This window comes from Apus apus, chromosome 16, assembly GCF_020740795.1.
Source record: "Apus apus isolate bApuApu2 chromosome 16, bApuApu2.pri.cur, whole genome shotgun sequence".
Taxonomy (NCBI): domain Eukaryota; kingdom Metazoa; phylum Chordata; class Aves; order Apodiformes; family Apodidae; genus Apus; species Apus apus.
The window spans coordinates 11,790,510-11,807,925 of NC_067297.1; the positions used below are offsets into that span (position 1 = coordinate 11,790,510).

General features: G+C 53.8%; 2 protein-coding genes across 13 annotated transcripts in view; one reads left to right on the plus strand and one right to left on the minus strand.

Annotated features, from left to right (window-relative positions):
• The window catches only part of PITPNM2 (phosphatidylinositol transfer protein membrane associated 2), a 132,054-nt gene extending 120,185 nt beyond the window's left edge, over window positions 1–11,869 (plus strand). For all 8 annotated transcript variants that reach the window (XM_051634139.1, XM_051634140.1, XM_051634142.1 and 5 more), the window contains 8 exons: window positions 506–654; window positions 3,087–3,203; window positions 3,923–4,039; window positions 4,394–4,542; window positions 5,236–5,385; window positions 5,476–5,659; window positions 7,169–7,297; window positions 7,530–11,869. In XM_051634139.1, the coding sequence (XP_051490099.1) occupies window positions 506–654; window positions 3,087–3,203; window positions 3,923–4,039; window positions 4,394–4,542; window positions 5,236–5,385; window positions 5,476–5,659; window positions 7,169–7,297; window positions 7,530–7,868 (1,334 nt within the window). In that variant the 3' untranslated portion in view covers window positions 7,869–11,869. The remainder of the gene's footprint in view (window positions 1–505; window positions 655–3,086; window positions 3,204–3,922; window positions 4,040–4,393; window positions 4,543–5,235; window positions 5,386–5,475; window positions 5,660–7,168; window positions 7,298–7,529) is intronic.
• Window positions 11,870–11,949: 80 nt separating this feature from the next.
• On the minus strand, window positions 11,950–17,010 carry ARL6IP4 (ADP ribosylation factor like GTPase 6 interacting protein 4). Of its 5 annotated transcripts, XR_007891045.1 has the most exons (7): window positions 15,945–16,430; window positions 15,668–15,861; window positions 14,988–15,214; window positions 14,454–14,571; window positions 13,062–13,131; window positions 12,716–12,869; window positions 11,950–12,405 (listed from the first exon to the last, which is right to left on the minus strand). XR_007891045.1 is itself a non-coding variant. In XM_051634193.1 (6 exons), the coding sequence occupies exons 2-6, from the start codon at window positions 15,846–15,848 to the stop codon at window positions 12,813–12,815; spliced, it is 756 nt and encodes a 251-aa protein (XP_051490153.1). In that variant the 5' UTR covers window positions 15,849–15,861; window positions 16,921–17,010; the 3' UTR covers window positions 11,950–12,812. The 5 variants fall into 5 exon arrangements, 4 of the variants coding, with proteins under 4 accessions (XP_051490153.1, XP_051490152.1, XP_051490149.1 ...); XM_051634193.1 differs by lacking the exon at window positions 15,945–16,430 and adding an exon at window positions 16,921–17,010 and having other exon boundaries at window positions 11,950–12,869; window positions 14,988–15,317; XM_051634192.1 differs by lacking the exon at window positions 15,945–16,430 and adding an exon at window positions 16,721–16,748 and having other exon boundaries at window positions 11,950–12,869; window positions 14,988–15,317.
• Window positions 17,011–17,416: the final 406 nt, after the last annotated feature.

Below are 17,416 nucleotides of genomic sequence, written 5' to 3' on the forward strand. Positions count from 1 at the left end.
GTACCCTGCCTGGTGGTGCCTTTTAGCATCTCACCTGAGTTTTCTGTATTCAGAGCCTCTTTAATGTGGCAAATATCTGGATGCTGTTCCTCAGTGAAAGCTAAATGAGTTGGATGCAGGGTCAGAGGTGGCCTGGGCATGTCCTGCAGTGGGCAGAGCACACACAACCTTCAACCCAGGGGGATGTGTTTCTGTCTTATGTTTTGGCACCTGAGCCTTGGATCCCTTCCCCAAGATCTGGAGTGAATGCCAGTTAATACCTGCCCTCTAGTACCTTCCTGTTTGGTTAAATAAAGGGGAGCTCAAGTGCTGGAACCTCTAGGTGTTCCTCCCTTGGTGTGAGCAAACACTGAGCCCTGGGGTGGCTGTTCCCTCTTAGCAGTGTGACCAGCCAGGGACAACCTCCTGGTGTGCCTGGAGTGAGGAGCCAGAGCCTCCAAACGCCACCGGTGAAGGCGACCACGTGTGAACCCTCTTTGTCTGAAGGACTTTTTTTTGCTTCTAGTTGCTGCCAAGTGGTGGGGAACCAAAAGGATCGACTACGCTCTCTACTGCCCCGACGCCCTGACGGCTTTCCCGACCGTCGCCTTGCCGCACCTTTTCCATGCCAGCTACTGGGAGTCCACAGATGTTGTCTCCTTCCTGCTGAGACAGGTATAGTTGTCCTCCCTCCCCTCATCTCCCTTGGGTCCTTTCTGCTGAAAAATATTTTGGGTTCTTTGTTTTTCCCACTGCATCTTCCATAACTCTTGGTGACTTGTAGAGGTGAAAAAAATACCTCTTGCTGCTGCAGATCCATCTTCTTCCATTTATTTCTGTTCCTCACTTGTCTTGTTAGCAGAGCTGCAGACTTCCTGGACATGTGCTGTCACATGTGGTTAGTTTGTGTCTGGGTTTTAGCATCAGAGTAGGTTTCAGATGGGCTCTCCAGGGCCATTTGCTGTCAGATCTCAGTGGCAAAAGTTGGTGGCACTTGTTTCTTGAAGTGAGCTGTTCTCTGTGTGTGCAAGTTTGGATCTCAGGTCTGAAACTGCAAGGAAACTTCTCGGTGTACAAATAAAAATAGCACCAAATACAATAAAACCAAAGGAGAAGTTTTGTATTAATTTGACATGAGTTGATAGGCAGGGTTCTCCATTTGGGCTTTCTTAAGTTACTTTGATCTCCTCTAGGAGCTCGGACCATCATCACTGCATTAGGATTTAGTCCTCGTTCCTCCAGTACAAAGCAGTTCTCCTGGGGTGAGGGAAATGGGATTACTGGTGTCTGGAGTCTGGCACCTCCCATTTTATCAACATACATTTGGCCTGAGATTTAAATTTACTGTTTAAAATGCATTTTTCCTGAAAGCAGTATTTTTCCTTCAGTCCCTTGGGGGGCGAGGGGGAGTTATTTGCCTTACAAAGTATCAGCTGCCCAGGGAACTGTACGCAGAGCGTGGAATTGGGGAAAACAAAACTAAAAGCAACTCTGTGGATCGTGTTGCCTCCTTTGGTGCTTGGGTTTGCTTTGTGTTAGCTCAGCTGTTGGGTGTCCTGCTCTCCTCCAGCCTCCTCGACTGCAGCTCTCAATTATTTCTGAGTCTGTTGGCAAACTTTCTTTCAGTGCTGCCTTCCAATTAGTGTGGGAGCCATAAACAACAGAGGTGTCAGTGCTGGTGCCAGTGGAACAGTAGCAATAATCCAGTGAGATCCTTTCCTCCCAGGCTGTATCTAGCCCAGCAAGATGTCTCTGGGCTTGCACACACCTTGCTGAATCACCTGCTGGGAAACCCCAGCCCTGCATCCAACTCAGCCTCATGGGGCTGGAGAGATAGACCCGTAATTGTGCCTGGGTGGGAACAGTCATGACAGTCTCATGCACAAAATGCTCCACTCAAGAATTAGCCAATTAGTCAGAATTCACACCACAGTGTGGTGCTTCAGGGGTGGCTCCATCCCTTCAAAACCTGCCTGTGGCTGCCTCAGTAGCCTGGCACCCCCCTGTCCCTGCTGCATGTCTCTATTCACTCATCTGTGCCTTCAGACCAGGGTTTTCCTCATCCCCTGTTGTCCTTCCAGAGCACCATGCCACTTCTTCCCCTAATAAGGACTTGTTTCTAATTGCCTTTGAAAGTCATCTCTGGACAAAATGTAAAAGAAACTGTTGAATACTTTTAGCCTCCAAAGACTAAATCTTGTTAAAACAAGCCCAAATAAGACTCAAAATAGACTCCTGACTTAAATAATTTTCAGTAGAAGTTCTTCTTTTGTTTACTTTGGATTTCCATGCACTCCCTCCCCAGCAGGCTCATCCTCCCTAGGGACCCTTTTCCATTTCCCTGGAAGAAAAACATTTTCAGCTCTGCACAGCAAGCTGGCCTGGGTCAGACCACTACAGCCTAGGTCAGCAGGAGAGCTGCTGAGCACACAAAATATGGTCAAGGCTTTGTAAAAGAGCCCACATTTAAGAGGCTTCTTAATTTTTGGGTGGGATGGGGTCACTAAGGACTACTGCTGATTTTGGAGTTATCTGTGCAGGGTTATATCTCAGTCTTACAGCAGTCGGTGAGATGTCCCCTCACTTTTGGGTGTTATTCTTCCTTTTACCTTCTAGAGCTGAGGAGCAATCTAGGTAGGCTATGACTCTCCTCTCTGCAGGTTCCTGCTTCTCCATCCCTGCCCATGCCCTGGTCACAGGCAGGAACTGGCCCCAAAGGCTGGCTGGTGGGCATGACCTTGCTCCCCTCCTCTGATCCTTGCACTAGTGTGGTGACATCCCACCAGCACAGAGTCCTGGAGCTCTGTCATCCTGGGAGATCAGGTTAGGCTGGACAGGCACCCTGGGCTCTGCCTCACATATGGCCAAGCCAGACCCCTGTGTGCCTCCAGTGGGGTCAAACCAGTGAGAGGAGCAAAAGCCATGGGGCAAGAGCAGTCTGAAACGTGTTTAAATAGCAGTAAGAAAGGAGCTGAAGGATCAGCATCCATCAGGCTTTGCTAGTTGCCCTGATTTGGTTCTGGCTCGGGAGATGCAAACAGTGTGGGCAGGAGGAGATGGGTCACCGTGCAAGTGGTGATGTCTCAGTGGGATCTGTCCTCCTGCAGGTGATGAGGCATGAGAACTCGAGTGTTTTGGAGCTGGATGGGAAGGAGGTGTCTGTCTTCACCCCTTCTAAGCCCCGCGAGAAGTGGCTCCGCAAGAGGACACACGTGAAGCTCCGGGTAAGGGTCATTTTGGGGATGTGCTGTTGGGTAGAGTGGGGTCTGATGGTTTGAGTTGGACTGCAAGGACAGCATTGAAGGCAGCCAGTGTGGGCATGGCCATGTCTGGCCATGGCAGAGACAAGAGGATCATGTAGCACTGCTGGTGTATTATATCCTGCTCTTGTAGCTGCGAAGGAGATCTGCACCAGCAAGGTCTCCTCTTGGCCTTGAGACTGTGAAAAATAACAGAAGGTGTTGGCTGTGGGTGAGGAAAAGGGTCTGAGCATCTTTCAAAGTCCCAACAGTGCAAGTTCCCTGCTCCATAAATGCCCTTTGCTTCCAGGAAACATCTCTGATTCCTGCAAGAGGGCAATTCTCTGCTGGAGCTGGAGCAATGTCAGCAGGTTTCTCTGGCAGCTGCTTGGGTTGCCTCTCCAATCCAAAGTGTAGGAGTTAATAGACAGGATCAGAACTGCACATACAAACTTCCACTGAAATTGGCTCTTCAGGCATGTGTGCTCCAACCCACCCCATCAGTGCAGGGCTCAGAGTCTCACCTCTGCCATGGGTCAGAGTCTTTCCTAAAGCTGAGAGCTGTGGGTGGAGGAGAGCAGGGAATGGCACAGAGAAACCCGTGCTCAGGTTGTCCTCTTATATTTGGCATTCCCCTGCAAGGCTGTCCATCCTTCCAAACTTGTTCCTTCTTTAATTTGTCCTTTCCTTCTTGGTTTGTGCAGAATGTCACAGCCAACCACAGGATCAACGACACCATTGCTAATGAAGATGGGCCCCAGACCTTAACTGGAAGGTTTATGTACGGTCCCTTAGATATGGTCACACTGACAGGAGAAAAGGTACTGTGTGGGGGCTGTACACCATGGGGCAACAGGGGCCATGCTGGTTGGTGGTCCCTCGGTCCCTAACGGGGCTTGATACCTTTCTGTCTTGGCCTGGTTTCCATACTAAGATGTGTGGTGCCTCCTACCAGGAACATCATTCATCATGGAGGTCTACAGCATCAAGGCTGAGTTTCATTCCAGCATCCTGATGTTGGGGTGCTTCTCAGCTCAGATCTGTGAAGTGGGTGGAAGCAGGGCCCAGCCCCACTGCCATCCAGAGGGGCTTGGTTGAAATGTCCCTGAGCTTGGCCTGTTCTACTCATCACTGTCTTTAATGCTGCTGTTGACCTAGCCTTGCTGTCATCCCAGGTGGACATTCACATCATGACCCAGCCACCCTCAGGAGAGTGGGTTTACTTTGACACAGAGATCAGCAACAGCAGTGGCAGGATTTCTTATGTCATCCCTGAGAACCGGCGCCTGGGCATTGGCGTGTACCCCGTCAAGATGGTGGTCAGGTGAGGTACCTTGGGGTGCCAGGGCTTGGTTTGCAAGAGGACCTCGATGACTGCAGAATATGGTCTCTCCTTGCAGGGCAGCTCTGATTGTTGGGTGGGTGCAGAGCCTGGTTTGCCAGCAGGAGGGACACAGCCACCTGTGCTCTAAGAGGAAAATCCATGTTTTATTCTGACTCCTGCATCATCAGCAGGATGGTACCTGAGCTCCCGTTGCAGGAGCAGCCCTTCTGCAGCACAGGTGCATGGCCTCGTGGTCATCTGCAAAACTGCACAACTGAGCATGATTTAAAGACCATAAACTTGTCCTTGAGGCACGGAACTTTGTACTCATGATAATTCAGAGCACAGAGGCTCTAGCTCATCTCCAGCTGCTGGTGGTGACCTCTGGAAAAGGGGCAAGAGGAGCATCTTCTCAGTGATGAACCCAGCAACGATTTTCTGGGAGTATTTTTTTGAGTCACTGGTGCCAGGGCTCCAGAGCACTGTTTTCATCCCCACTGGAACCCAGAGGCCCTCATTCACTGTCCGTCACTGCTGTAACTGAGGCTGAGGTTGCTGTTTAGAGCCTTTGGGCTGGATTTGGGAGCTGCTTTGGGCTTGAGATGTGTGGAAGGACTCGGTGAAACCTTCTAAAAGAACCTCCTGAAAGAACCTCTATATTTGTAAGTCTGTAAACACCTGCCTCCCTTCCAGGGGCGACCACACGTATGCAGACAGCTACATCACAGTCCTGCCCAAGGGGACAGAGTTTGTGGTGTTCAGCATCGATGGCTCCTTTGCCGCTAGCGTGTCCATCATGGGCAGCGACCCCAAAGTCCGCGCCGGAGCCGTCGACGTCGTCAGGTCAGCTGGAGGGTCTGGGGACAATCGGTCTGGTTGACCCCGTTCATTGCTGTAGGTCTGCAACCTGTTGACCTCTGTCTTTCCTTCTAGGCACTGGCAAGACCTTGGCTACCTCATTATCTATGTCACAGGCCGCCCCGACATGCAGAAGCAGAGGGTGGTGGCGTGGTTAGCACAGCACAACTTCCCCCACGGCATCGTCTCCTTCTGCGACGGGCTGGTCCACGACCCGCTGCGGCACAAGGCCAACTTCCTGAAATCCCTCATCGCAGACGTAAGCCTGGGGCTGTCAAACATCAGCAGAGCTGGGGCTTAGATTGCTCCTCGTCCCATTGTCCCTGGCAGCACCAGGCTGTTGGCAGCGATGTGACCTGTGGTGGAAGATTAATCTCTTCATTTTATTTTCATCCTTTTATCGCTCTACAGAAGTGTCTGTGCTGTTCAGTTGTGTCATCTCTGCTCCGCTCCATTTCCTCACTGGTTCTTCCAGCACCAAATGCCTAATGGATCAGGGGCAGCAGTGCCTCCCTTCCCCACACGTGCTCTTCTTTTACCTGTTTGGTGGCTTTCTGGCTGCCCGTGGGAGGTCTGAGAGGGCATGGAGCTGCTGCAGAATGGCCTTGCACCTCACAGCCTTCAGGAGAGACTCCACAGAGCTCCTTCCCAGGAATTTGGCCCCAGGGAGGTCTTGGCATTGCTCAGCCCAGAGTCTCAGAAAAGCTCCAGAGAAAACAAGGTTTTCTCTGTCTGGCAAATGAAGGAGCTCCCAGTGTCCTAACAAGTTTTGTGACCAAGAGCAGAGATTTCCTTTGCCTCTCCCTGGCCTGCCCACAGCTGGGGGCAAAGTCGACCAGTCTGTGGTGCCACCAGCATCCCAGCTCCTTCTTCAGCCCACTAAGGAAAGGGTTGGCCAGAAGCTGCTTGGAAAGGAGGCAGACAAATCCCTGAAGAGCAGCACATTTTGCTGCCTGTCCCTTCTCTGCCCAGCAGAGTCAAAGAGCAGCACTGGTGCAGCAGCATGGCTCAGGGGGAAGGCTTCCTGCAGTGGGACTGTGTCCAGCTCAGCTTCTCCAACCCCTTTGTGAACTGTCACTGGGACCCTGGACTCAGGCATGTTCATCTGCTGTCGAGTCCAGTTTGGAACTTTGCTGGTAGGGAAGCAATTACCAACTGAGGAGCATGGGTCCCTATTTATATATTTGTATATAATTCACCATACACAGGAGGTTCCATCTGAACATGAGGAAAAAGTTCTTCACTGTGAGGGTGACAAAGCTCTGGGACAGGCTGCCCAGGGGGCTTGTGGAGTCTTCTCTGGAGATACTCAAAACCCACCTGGATGCAGTCCTGTGTGAGGTGGTCTAGGCAATCCTGCTTTAGCAGGGGGGTTGGACTGGTGATCTCTAGAGGTCTCTTCCAACTCTGTGATCTGTGATTATTATTAATGGTTTCTGCAGGGGAGTTGAGAACTGCTTCTCCTCCCCTGGGACAAGCAGGCAGCAAAGTGTGCAGTGTCCCTGCCCCCCCAGACCTCGGGGGGTGGAGCAGCAAGCAGAGATCTGCTGTGGGATTGCTGTTCCTCCTCTTGATCTGGCCTGTAAACATCCCCAGCCCTGTTAATTAGCACTGTGCACAGTGGGGTGTAAATCCAGCTGGGAATTTACAGAAGTTATTGACCTGAGATTCTCACAAATGCTATTTTTTAAAAAAAAAAAAGCCCTGCCTGTTGAGCAGCACAGGGTGCCCGTGTGTTCTGACCCTGTGTTGTGCTCTCTCCCCGCAGCTCCACATGAGGATCCATGCGGCATATGGATCTACCAAGGACATCTCTGTGTACAGCTCCATCAGCCTCCCACCCACCCACATCTACATCGTTGGCCGACCCACCAAGAAGCTGCAGAGCCAGTGTCAGGTAGGATCCAGCCTGTCCTAGCCCTGGAAGTGCTGCCAAAGGCCTCCCCCGGGGAGGGCAGTGGGAATTTGGTCATCTTAAGGTGGCCGAGCTCACGTTAGCCAAGAGGACAGGGACTCTCCCACACACCAAGACCCATCACACCTGCCAAAGTGGTTCCACCCCAGAGAGCCTGGCACAGGGAAATGTGCCCCATCCCCCTAACACCTGCCCTCATCCTCTCGCCCTGCAGTTCATCACGGAGGGGTATGCAGCCCACCTGGCCCAGCTGGAGTACAACCACCGCTCGCGCCCCGCCAAGAACACGGCACGCATGTCGCTGCGCAAGGGCAGCTTCGGGCTGCCCAGCCAGGCCGAGTTCCTGCGCAAGAGGAACCACCTGCTGAGGACCATCTCCTCCCAGCCCGCCGCCACCGGCGCCGGCCACCGCCCCGAGCGCACCCAGAGCCAGTCCGACAGCGACAAGGAGCGGGACCGGGAGCGCAGCCAGAGGAGCATGAGCATCGCCACGGGGTGCTGGGGCCGCGGCGCGGCCGCCCGGCTGGAGGCCGGCCTCTTGGGGCAGAAGTAGCCAGCCCAGAGCCTGTGGGCTGCAGCCGCCGGAGGAGAAGACGAAAGGAAAGAGGGACGAGGCCAGCGTTGACGGGCTGGAAGGGTAAATATGGTGCTACTCTTAATAACATCGTGGTGTGGTGGGAAGAGAGGGGATGTTTCCCACACGAGGACGTGCAGGCCTTGCAAGCGGGAGCGTCAGGTTTGTGCAGCACGAGCCCAACGAACAGCTGGAAATGACGGGGGGGGGAAGTGTCCAGGTCAAGATGGCGCTCTCTCCTGCCTCCTCCTCTTATCCAGGTTTAGTGACTGTAAATACGTGCCTCCTCGCCTTGTTAGCCATCGCTGCACCGGGCCGAGCTGTCCTCAGAGCCACGGGAGCAGGGGGTGAGGCTGGGGACCTTGTTCTGGGTGGTCCCAGGAGTCAGCCTGAGGTGCTCGGTGGGTGCCGGGGTGGGTTTGGGGCTCTCAGGGGGGTGTTCCCCTGACCCAGGGGTTGGTCGTGGGCCGGGCAGAGCAGCCCAGAGCTTTACCTGCTCCGAGAGCTTCACCTTCAGCCATTTCCTCCAGGAGTCGGTGCAGGCAAAGCATGAAGTTGTGACGATGCTGTTGGTAGAGGCAGAACGTCAGCAGGTTCGTGCCCAAGGAAGTGGGGTCCTTATTGTTACTACTGTTATTTTTTTAAAAGAGACCTTTTAGAAGCCGATGGAACTTAATGCATTGACCTATTAAAAGAGGAATACAAGCTATTCTGAGCTGTGACAAACCTCAGACACTTAATTTGCTGTTAAAGTCTCCATATATTCTTGCTCTCTATATATATTATTTCCAAAAGTAACCACTGTATATTTGGAAGCAGCTGAAGGCACTCAGCAGCTAGATTGCATTGCAGTTCTTCTCATCCAAATGCAGGGTCTGACTCTCTCAACACCCACCTCTGAGACGTTTTCTTCTTCCCAGGTTCTCTCCAAGTTCAGTAGCAGCTTTCATGGGAACTAGACTCGCTTCTTTTACCTGTAGTTACTGAACTGTAAAACCTCATTGTTTTTTGCACTGATGATTTTTAGAATGGAAACCTGTTACCATCTCATGTAGCTACACCTAAACTATTTGTAGTGCATGACAATGAACTATTGCTAAGCCAGGGTGTGTGTGTATATCTAGACATATATGCATATACATATGCACACACACATATAGATATGTATATGTATATATTTAAAAATCAAACAAAAATCTGTGCAGAAGTTTTTTCCAGCAGTAAGGAGACTGTAAGGAAGTGTGCCAACGCTGTCAGGCAAGCTTAAGAAAAGGCCATATCTTAATTTCCCTGGTGTGTTTCTCAGTGGACGTGCCTGAGATGATGGTTTGTGGGCTGCTGGAGCGCAGTGGGGCTGGGTGTGTGGCAGGGGGACCTGCTGGTGTGTCCCTGGGGACACCAGGAGGTGTGGCAGGGGAGGTGGCGCTGCAGCAGCCTGGAACAGCCAGTGCCTGGAGCGAGGGCTGGTCCAGAGTCCTGGCCCTGCCGGCTCAGCCAGTTCCCTCCTTGCACACACCTCCCGGGATGGAGGGGCATCCCCCGGGAGACCCATCTACAGCCTCTAGTTGGCCTCTTCACGTGGAGATTTTCTAGTCCTACCAACCTCCCCTACTCTGTGTAACCCTGCTTTCCCCCCTCTGCACTTTCCTGTCTTTATATCACTTTCTACTTAATGAGGATCTTATTTATAACGAATTTTTTAGACTGGCTGCTTCATTTTGTTACCTGTTTCAATATGAAGTGCAGGACGGGCCGCACTGAGACACACAGCACTGTGAACACTGCTCTGGGCCAGGGTAGGCAAACCTAACTCATCAGACATCCGAGGTAGATCTCATATTCCTGGCGCTGGAGGTCGAAGCAGGGGCAGAGGAGGGACAGTGCTGGGCTGGAAGCGCTCAGACCCACTGCCCGCCCGCCCCCCAGTGCATCTCCCACGTCTTGCAGCCTGACTGCAAAGTGTGTAACCACTTCTCTTGGATAATCAATCAGTTACAGAATGTATCTGATGACTTTTGTTACCGAGAACTGACTTCCCTTTCTGCTGGCTCAGCTCAGCTCTCTCTGAATGTACATCCTGAGCTGACTTTACAATGTGAATCCTCCCTGCTTTTTGCTAGCTGAATGTTCTATCAGATGCCATCTGAGTAGGAAGCCAAGCCACGATCCGTCCTGTGAAGTCACCAAACCAAATCACAAAGTATTTTCTGCAAATTTGGATATGGCCTTTGCAAAAGTCAACTTTCCTCCACATCCACCACCAAGGCATGATCTGTACATTTTCCAATGCTGATGAGATGTTCACATTTTCTTATGTGTAGATAGTGTAAAACAGAGGCAAATGTAAATGTTCAACATACAAAGTGGATATATAAAACTGAAAGTTATTTATTTATGTAGAGGGAAAAAAAAAAAGTCTGGAGGGACTGGAACCTTCAGGGTTTATTAATATTTAAAAAATGTAGCTTTTTGTTTCAGGCATTATGTACAAAGCAATTATTTTATGGACCAAGTTTAATGTAACTGTCAATGAATGCAGAAGTGCAATATTATACTCACCTCTCCATCACTTTTAAACAGCTACTAACCCGTTAGACTGACAATCACAGCTCCTCTGTCCTCATCCTTTGTTGAGCTTCTTGCAACTTTGCTGGGTCCTTTCCCTGGCCCCCCATCTGTTGCCATTGCACGGATCCAACACGGAGGAGCAATTGTAGAGCAGGACCTTTATTGCTGCAATAATACCAGATGAGGTGGGTGTAGTTACCAGGAAATATGCCAATAAGTTGTGTCGTTTGTTGTTTTTTTTTTTCCTCCACCAATTCAGTCCATCATAGTCTGCATCAATCTATCCTCAGCCGCCCCCATCTGGCACTCATCTATCTGAAGCAAAGATCAACATGCTACTCACTCAAAAACGAATAGCAATAGTTTAACTCTGTGTTTATAACCTGTTTGTTCTGAGCTGTTTTGGAGAGCAATGCATGTGACCCGATGCCTTTCCACGTCTGCAGAAGAGGATCCGTTTGGATGCAGTTGAGGGAAAGATGAATGTGTATCCCAACCTTCCTAAAGGGGCACTGTCAGGTTACAGACCTAATTTATCTTTGGTACAAATAACTTGTTTGCTTCAAAATGAAAGAACATGGAAGTTTCTTGTACCCCTGTCCCTGGGCACTGCCTGAGCAGCCATGGGTGTGACGGGTGACAGCGGCGCTGCTCCCGCTGCCCACGGCCTGTCCTTGCATGCTGCCACAACACAGCCCGTGCTGCACAGGCTGCCTCAGGCTGCTGCTTGTTTGGTTGGTGTGTTGTTTTGGTTTTTTTTTTTTTAATCATTTCCACGGGAATCAAACTGCTGCAGAGCTCAGATTTTTTATAAACAGCAGCTTTTTGTATTGCCACGCTCTCGGGCCAGACTTTCTACCTGACGCTGTCCCTTTAAAGTCTTTTTAAAAAAAAGAGGAGGAGCCCACATGTTCCCTCTGAGTCGTTCTCCTGGGTTTGCTCGATCCCTCAGTCAGATGGGGTGAAATTCTGATACCAAAAACGTTTACAGTGTCCGACAGGTGAGGCGAGAGCAGTGACCAGCCAAAGGGTTACTCACACACCCCGCCCAGCAGCCGCCGTGCTTGCTGTAGCAGCCCCTTCTTCAGGTACTGCCACGTCTGCTGCATCTCCTCTTAGTTCTAGAAGCCTTACGGTCCCTTCCTCAGCACCCTCTCTGCCTCTTGATACCCTCGACTGTCAATTTTATATTCTGACAACATTCGTTACATTTTATTTATAAAACCTTGCTGGAGGGGCGGCAGCCGCGCGCGGGGCCCTCCCTGCGCGCACAGCACCCGCGTGTGACAAACCTTCTGTACAACTTCCTTCTCCTCCTTGCTGTTAGTGCATCGTTCCAATGCCTGGGTGTGCTTTCTGTACAGTATCATTGTGACTTACACAGATTAAAGAAATGGGAAGGCTCTTCTCTGTCTGCTTTGGTGGTGGTGGTTGTTGGTTTGGTTGGGTTTTTTTGGGAGACTCTAGGAACAAAGTCACAGAGCCCAAGAGGTGAGCAGGCACCAGTTTAATGGGGTTACAGCCATGGACAGGATGTGGAAACCCTCTGTGCAGATCACTCCCATTTGTCCTTTAACCCATTTGTCCCTTTTTTGTCTTTACAGATGGTGGGTTTATGGACTTAGCAGTGGGGAAAGGCCAGCTGTTTGCCTCTCAGTGGCCACAGGGCCTGTGCTGCGGGGAAGGGACATGTGTTGCATGCAGGGACAGGCAGGCAGAGCCCACTTCTGCCCACGGCCCAGCACGGTGTGCCAGGGCACTGCTCCCGTAGCACCACCCCCTGAGCTGGAGCTGCAGAAAGGCTGCCCCCCTGGGCGACAGGGAAGGGTGGACATGAAGGCAGGGAGGAGAGCTGCAGCTGCTCCTCAGTGTGTGAGTGCAAAGGGCCTGCAGCACAGGGTGAGCACGGGGCACAAAGATCCAGCAAGGAAAAAGCCAAGAGCAGCCCCTGAAGGGAAAAGGTGCCAGGTGTGTATTTTGCAGCACTCTCTTGCCCCCCTCACCCCTGTTTTCATGGCCACAGCTTTGGCTCCTGCCCACCGAAGCCCAGAGCTGAGGGGCAGCAGCACCTCAGGGTGCTCAGTACCAGCGAGCCCATCCCCTGGGTTCTGCTCAGCTCCTCCAGCCTCAAAAGGGACATGAGGGCAAGCAGGTCCAAGTGCATGACAGCCACGCTGGCCCCAGTCAACAAAGGGAGAGGAGAAGCTGTTTACTGGGAGATAGAAGCATTAACATCTCTCTCCTTCTCAGTAACTTACAGAGTGGCTGGAAACTGCCCCTGGGGAAGCATCCTGGTGTGGTGCTGTCTGCACAGTCCAGAAACAGAGGCTCCCAGCTGGGCTGGTGCCCCCGTGCTCACTGCAGCATCCCAGTCCTCACCTGGAAGGCCAGCCCGTCCCCACGCGTGGCTTGCTGCAAAGGGAGGGACGTGGGCACTCAGCACTGCCTGCCCGAGGAGGAGGAACCACCAGCACCCACCCACAGGGGTCCTGTGGAGCTGCCAGGGCTTGGTTCGCCCTGGTCGAGTTGGTGAGGTCCCTAGGGAGGCAAGACAATACCCACCCCTCCCCCCAGCAGCTCAGGCTGGTGGCAAGTCCTCAGTACCTTGTTAATCTCCTTGTGTCTCTCCTTGCTGACGATCTCTTCTAGTATTTCTCCATCTCCCTTAATAAGCCTGGAAGACAAACACAGTGCCAGGAGCTGTGAGGGCCACAGGCAGGTTCCTGCTAGCCAGGCTGTCCTCAGCCACAGAAGGTGGTGACCCCCACCCCCAAAAACTGCTGCTGTGCCCCAGCTCAGCCCCACAGCCCCCAGCTCCCTCGCAGCAGCACGTGCCCCGGACCCAGGGGCTGGGCTGATGTACCTCTAGGCATGGCCAGTGACTACCTACCCCTGATGTTGTATTAACTGACTTATTCTTGGCCCTAACAAGGTTAAATAGCACAGCAGGCTCTTCCCTGGCTCTTGTGGGATTCATGTCATCATCCTGCAGCAAGGACAGGTCTGCTGCCCCCTGAGGCATCAGCACCCCCCTGCAGGGGCCCTGCCCCAGGCTGTGGGCACTGGTTGCTGCTTGTGGAGTCAGTTGTTTCCACACAGGAGGGAACACTCCTAATAAAAGCATCTCCTGCCACCCCACCATCAGCAGGGGCTTTGCTGTCAACAGCAGCAGCCCCTGCAAAACCTCATTTATTTATTTTTTTTTGCAGAGAGTTCAGGTCTGGTCTTGGCTGCCCCAGAAAACTGCAGAGCCATTGAGAAATGGGAGCCAGTTTGGGCCTGAAATTCAGCCAGACCTGGGAGTATCTTGTTGAGCAAATTCCAAGCAGTGTCAGAGGTGGCTTACACCTCCAAACACAAACAGAAATTTAATTGTCTTCGTTAGATGCCTTACGGGGAACCAACCCCTGCTCCCCACCTCCCTGAGCCCCACAGGCTGCCTTCTATTTTAAGACTAGACTTGTCATACCCAATTCTCTTCAGCATGATGTTTTCTGTTTGCTGAAAAGATGCAGTTTATTAAAAACTGGGTCATTTCTATTTGGCAGCTAAATGAATTTTGGGATGAGTGTTGTCTGTAACCCCCAGGGGCACACCTCCTCCCTCCTCAGGTGCACCTGGGTGCCAACCAGGGCCAGGTGCTTCGGAGCTGAAAACACAAGTGCGTGAGGCAGAGGGTGGTGGCAGTCACCCCTCTGGCTCCTGGTTGTAGATTCCCATTGAATGGGAAGCAGCTGAATCCTTGACAGCACAAGGAGCAACCCTTCTGCCTGGGGCAGCAGGGTGCTCTGGCATCTGCATCCTACAGCTCCTGGCTGGGATGCAGCTCAGTGCCCCTTGCATGGAGCCCCAGCACAATTCGATGATTTGATGTCAAAACGTGTCACCTTCCAGGTAAGTTCCACCACAGGTATGAGAGGAGTGGAGCTGTGAGGGAGCAGCTCAGGAGGGATGGGGATGGACAAACCCACCTCCCTTTTTCCCTAGGGATCATACCTGGTTCTCCCTGTTTCAGGATCCACGACTCTCCTGATCACGCTCTGCCTCGCGTCCCATTCCTCCTTTGTCATGGGCTTCATGGCCTGGATTCGGGACTTTTGTTCATCTGTCAAAACTGGAAAGGGTTGGGGGGTCAGAGCTGGTGGGGGTGGCCCCTGGCCCAGGGCTGCAGCACCCTGCCCACAGGAGCACACACACCTGCCACACCAGTGTCCTGGTGACACCCGGGCTTTAGGGGTGACCCACACAAAGGGACACTTCACGTCCTGTTCCTGCTGACCCTCTCCTCCCACTTGGCATCTTTGCTCACATCTCTAAGCTACATCTAAATACTTCAGAAATGAATCTCTGAGTGTGGCTGCTTGTGTTTCCTTGGTGTGGCTCGAGGCTGGGAAGGAGGGAGGAGAGCCTGGAGCTCCCTGCTGTACCAAGCCCTGCTTCCCTCCTGGGGTCCCAGCACGGGTGACAAGTGTCCCCCCAGCACCACACCCGTGTGCCCCAGCTCCAGCAGGAGGGAGACGCCACCCCTACCTGGTCCAGAGTCCACCAGTGACTCCTTCTGCCACTGCTCCAGTGAGGGTCCAGGCATCACCTCTTCCTTGGCCTTCTCCTCCTTAGCCCTTTCCTTTGACTTCTTTTTCGATTTCTTCTTTATTCTCCTCTTCTTCTTCTTGTCCTTCTGTTTCACTCGCTTTTTTTTGCTGTGTCGGCTCTTCTTTGTTTTGGAGTCACTGTCACTGGAGTCATCAGAAGAGGAGCTGGAGGAAGAGGAAGATGAGGAGGAGGTGGATGAAGACTGTGTCTCAGATGAAGAGGTACTTGCCTTCCTCTTCTTTCCGTCTTTTCCTTCCTTCTTCTTCTCTGCAATACATCAGAAGAGGTTGAGGGGAGCAGCTCCCCATGGAACCAGGGATGCTGGTCACCCCCCCCAGCCTGGTTTCTCTTGCCTGAAGCCCCCAAGTGCTGGGACACAAGACCCCTCTGTGCCAACCCCTTTAACAGAGGACAGTGTCACACTGCCAGACCAGCACAGAGGGGCCACAGGGCCCCATGCCTGGCAGAACAAGACTAAAAAGTGCACAGGGAGGTGACAGACACCCATTTAGCTAAAAGCAGGGACCCTCTTCTCCCACTTAGGCCCAACCTCTGAACCCACCCCAGGAAAATGTGGTGCCAGCACAGGGCCCTGGGCCTTTCCCCACCTTCCCTACCTGCTGCTGAGCTCGACTTGTGTCGGTGTGACCCAGAGGTCTCCTTCCTGGGAGGAGAGCTGCTGCCCTGCGGTGAGTCCTTGCTGCTCTGCCTCCTTTTCTTCTCCTTCCTCTCCCGTCTGCTCCGAGAATGGCTTTTGCTCCTGCTTCTCGATCGCTTCCGGGCCTGGCTGTGGGCCATGCTGGGGCAGCCCCTGCAGGGAGGGGGTACATCAGTGCTGCGGGGGGAGCCCCAAAACCCTCCCACCCAACCCTGAGCCAACCAGCCCTGGACAACCTGCTCCTGGTCCAACCCCGTCCGGCCGAGCTGCCCATCGCGGGGCACACGGAGCCCTGGGGTGCTGCTCCCGGCTGTCCCTAGATGTGACAACTCGGAGCACATCGGGCTGAGCCCCCCCCGCCGTGGGCAGGGCCGAGGGGCCCGAGACCCCCGTTTTTCGGCCGAGCCGCGGGAGCCGCACGGGCAGGGGAGGAAGGAATGTTTAACATTCCTATCTGCTTTAAGGAAACAGATCACGCGCCGGGCCGGCATCCCCGTCCGTCAGCCCGAGCCGGGGAGGGGCGGGATAAATGCGGGATAAATGCCTCGATAGCTTCAAAACAACCCGGCAGGGCGGGATGAGGGAAACGCGCTCCCGGCCCCTTCCAGCCCCGCGTCTCAGGAGCCGCGCGTTGAGCACCGGGATGTTCCGAGCGGCGGCCTGTGCTCCCCGGGAACCAGACCTTGGGGCCATTTCCAAACAGAAACTTCAGTCGGGAAAAAAAAAAAACCAAAAAGCAACCCAAACCAGCTTCCTCCACCGCCACGCGCCCGGCAGCCGAGCCCCGCACCCCTCGGGGCTGCACCCCGGGCTGGCCGCGCCCCACGGCCCGGGCCCCGCACCCCTGGGCTCTCGCCCCAAGGGCAGCCTGCGGGGTGCTGGCCCTTTAACAGCCCCGCACCAGGTGCGCAGCCGCCCCGCACGTCCCCAGCCGCCGGCCCCGCCGCACCGGGGGGGGCAGGACCCCCCGGACCCACCGCCGCACCGGGAGGGCAGGACCCCCCGGACCCACCGAGCGGCCGCTCCGCGCTGCTGCCTCCCCCCGTTCCGTGCCCCGGGCCCTCCCGGCCGGCAGCTGAGCCGCGCTCTTTGGTTCCGGGGTCCCCGGGCCCGCCCAGCCCCCGTTGTTGGCGGGGTGGGGGGGAAGGGAGGACACGACGAATCGCCCCTAATTTTTTCAGCCTACTTAAGGCGCAGACGGGAAGCACTGACCTTTTCTGCTGAAGATCTGAGGAGCGTTCTCCGCGCCAGCAGCTCCTCAGAAACACGAGGGCCGGTTCCCTCCCGGGATGGCAGCAGCTCCTCGGCCCCACCTCGCATCCCCAGCAAGCACCTTCCGCAGAGGGAAGCTGAGCGAGGAGCCAGGTCTGCTCTAACTGGCTTGGTAATTAGCAATGAGGGACAGCTGGGGCAGGGGAGCCCCGCACCCTCCGGCTGCCTGAGGGTGACAGAGCCCTGGGACAGGCTGCCCAGAGAGGCTGTGGGGTCTCCATTCAACACCCGCCTGGACACGTTCCTGTGTGATGTGCTCTGGGTGACCCTGCTCTGACAGGGGGGTTGGACTGGATGATCTTTCGAGGTCCCTTCCAACCCCTAGGATTGTGTGATTCTGTGATTCATGAAGCCCCCACTGGCTGCTGCTCCCAGGCTGAAAGTGCTCTCTGACATCTTCACCTGGGCTTAACTAAAAGGAAAGTTTTTCTCTGGA

Excerpts from the sequence above, each read along its gene's own strand:
- ARL6IP4 (XM_051634189.1), bottom strand. The coding sequence starts at position 16,199 with ATGCCGGCCCGGCGCGTGATCTGTTTCCTTAAAGCAGATAGGAATGTT. Across the intron at positions 15,215-15,667 it reads CAAGTCGAGCTCAGCAGCAG|CTCCTCTTCTGATGACTCCA; the intron begins GTAGGGAAGGTG and ends CTCTTCCTCCAG. Across the intron at positions 12,870-13,061 it reads GACACAAGGAGATTAACAAG|CAAGCCACGCGTGGGGACGG; the intron begins GTACTGAGGACT and ends CTCCCTTTGCAG.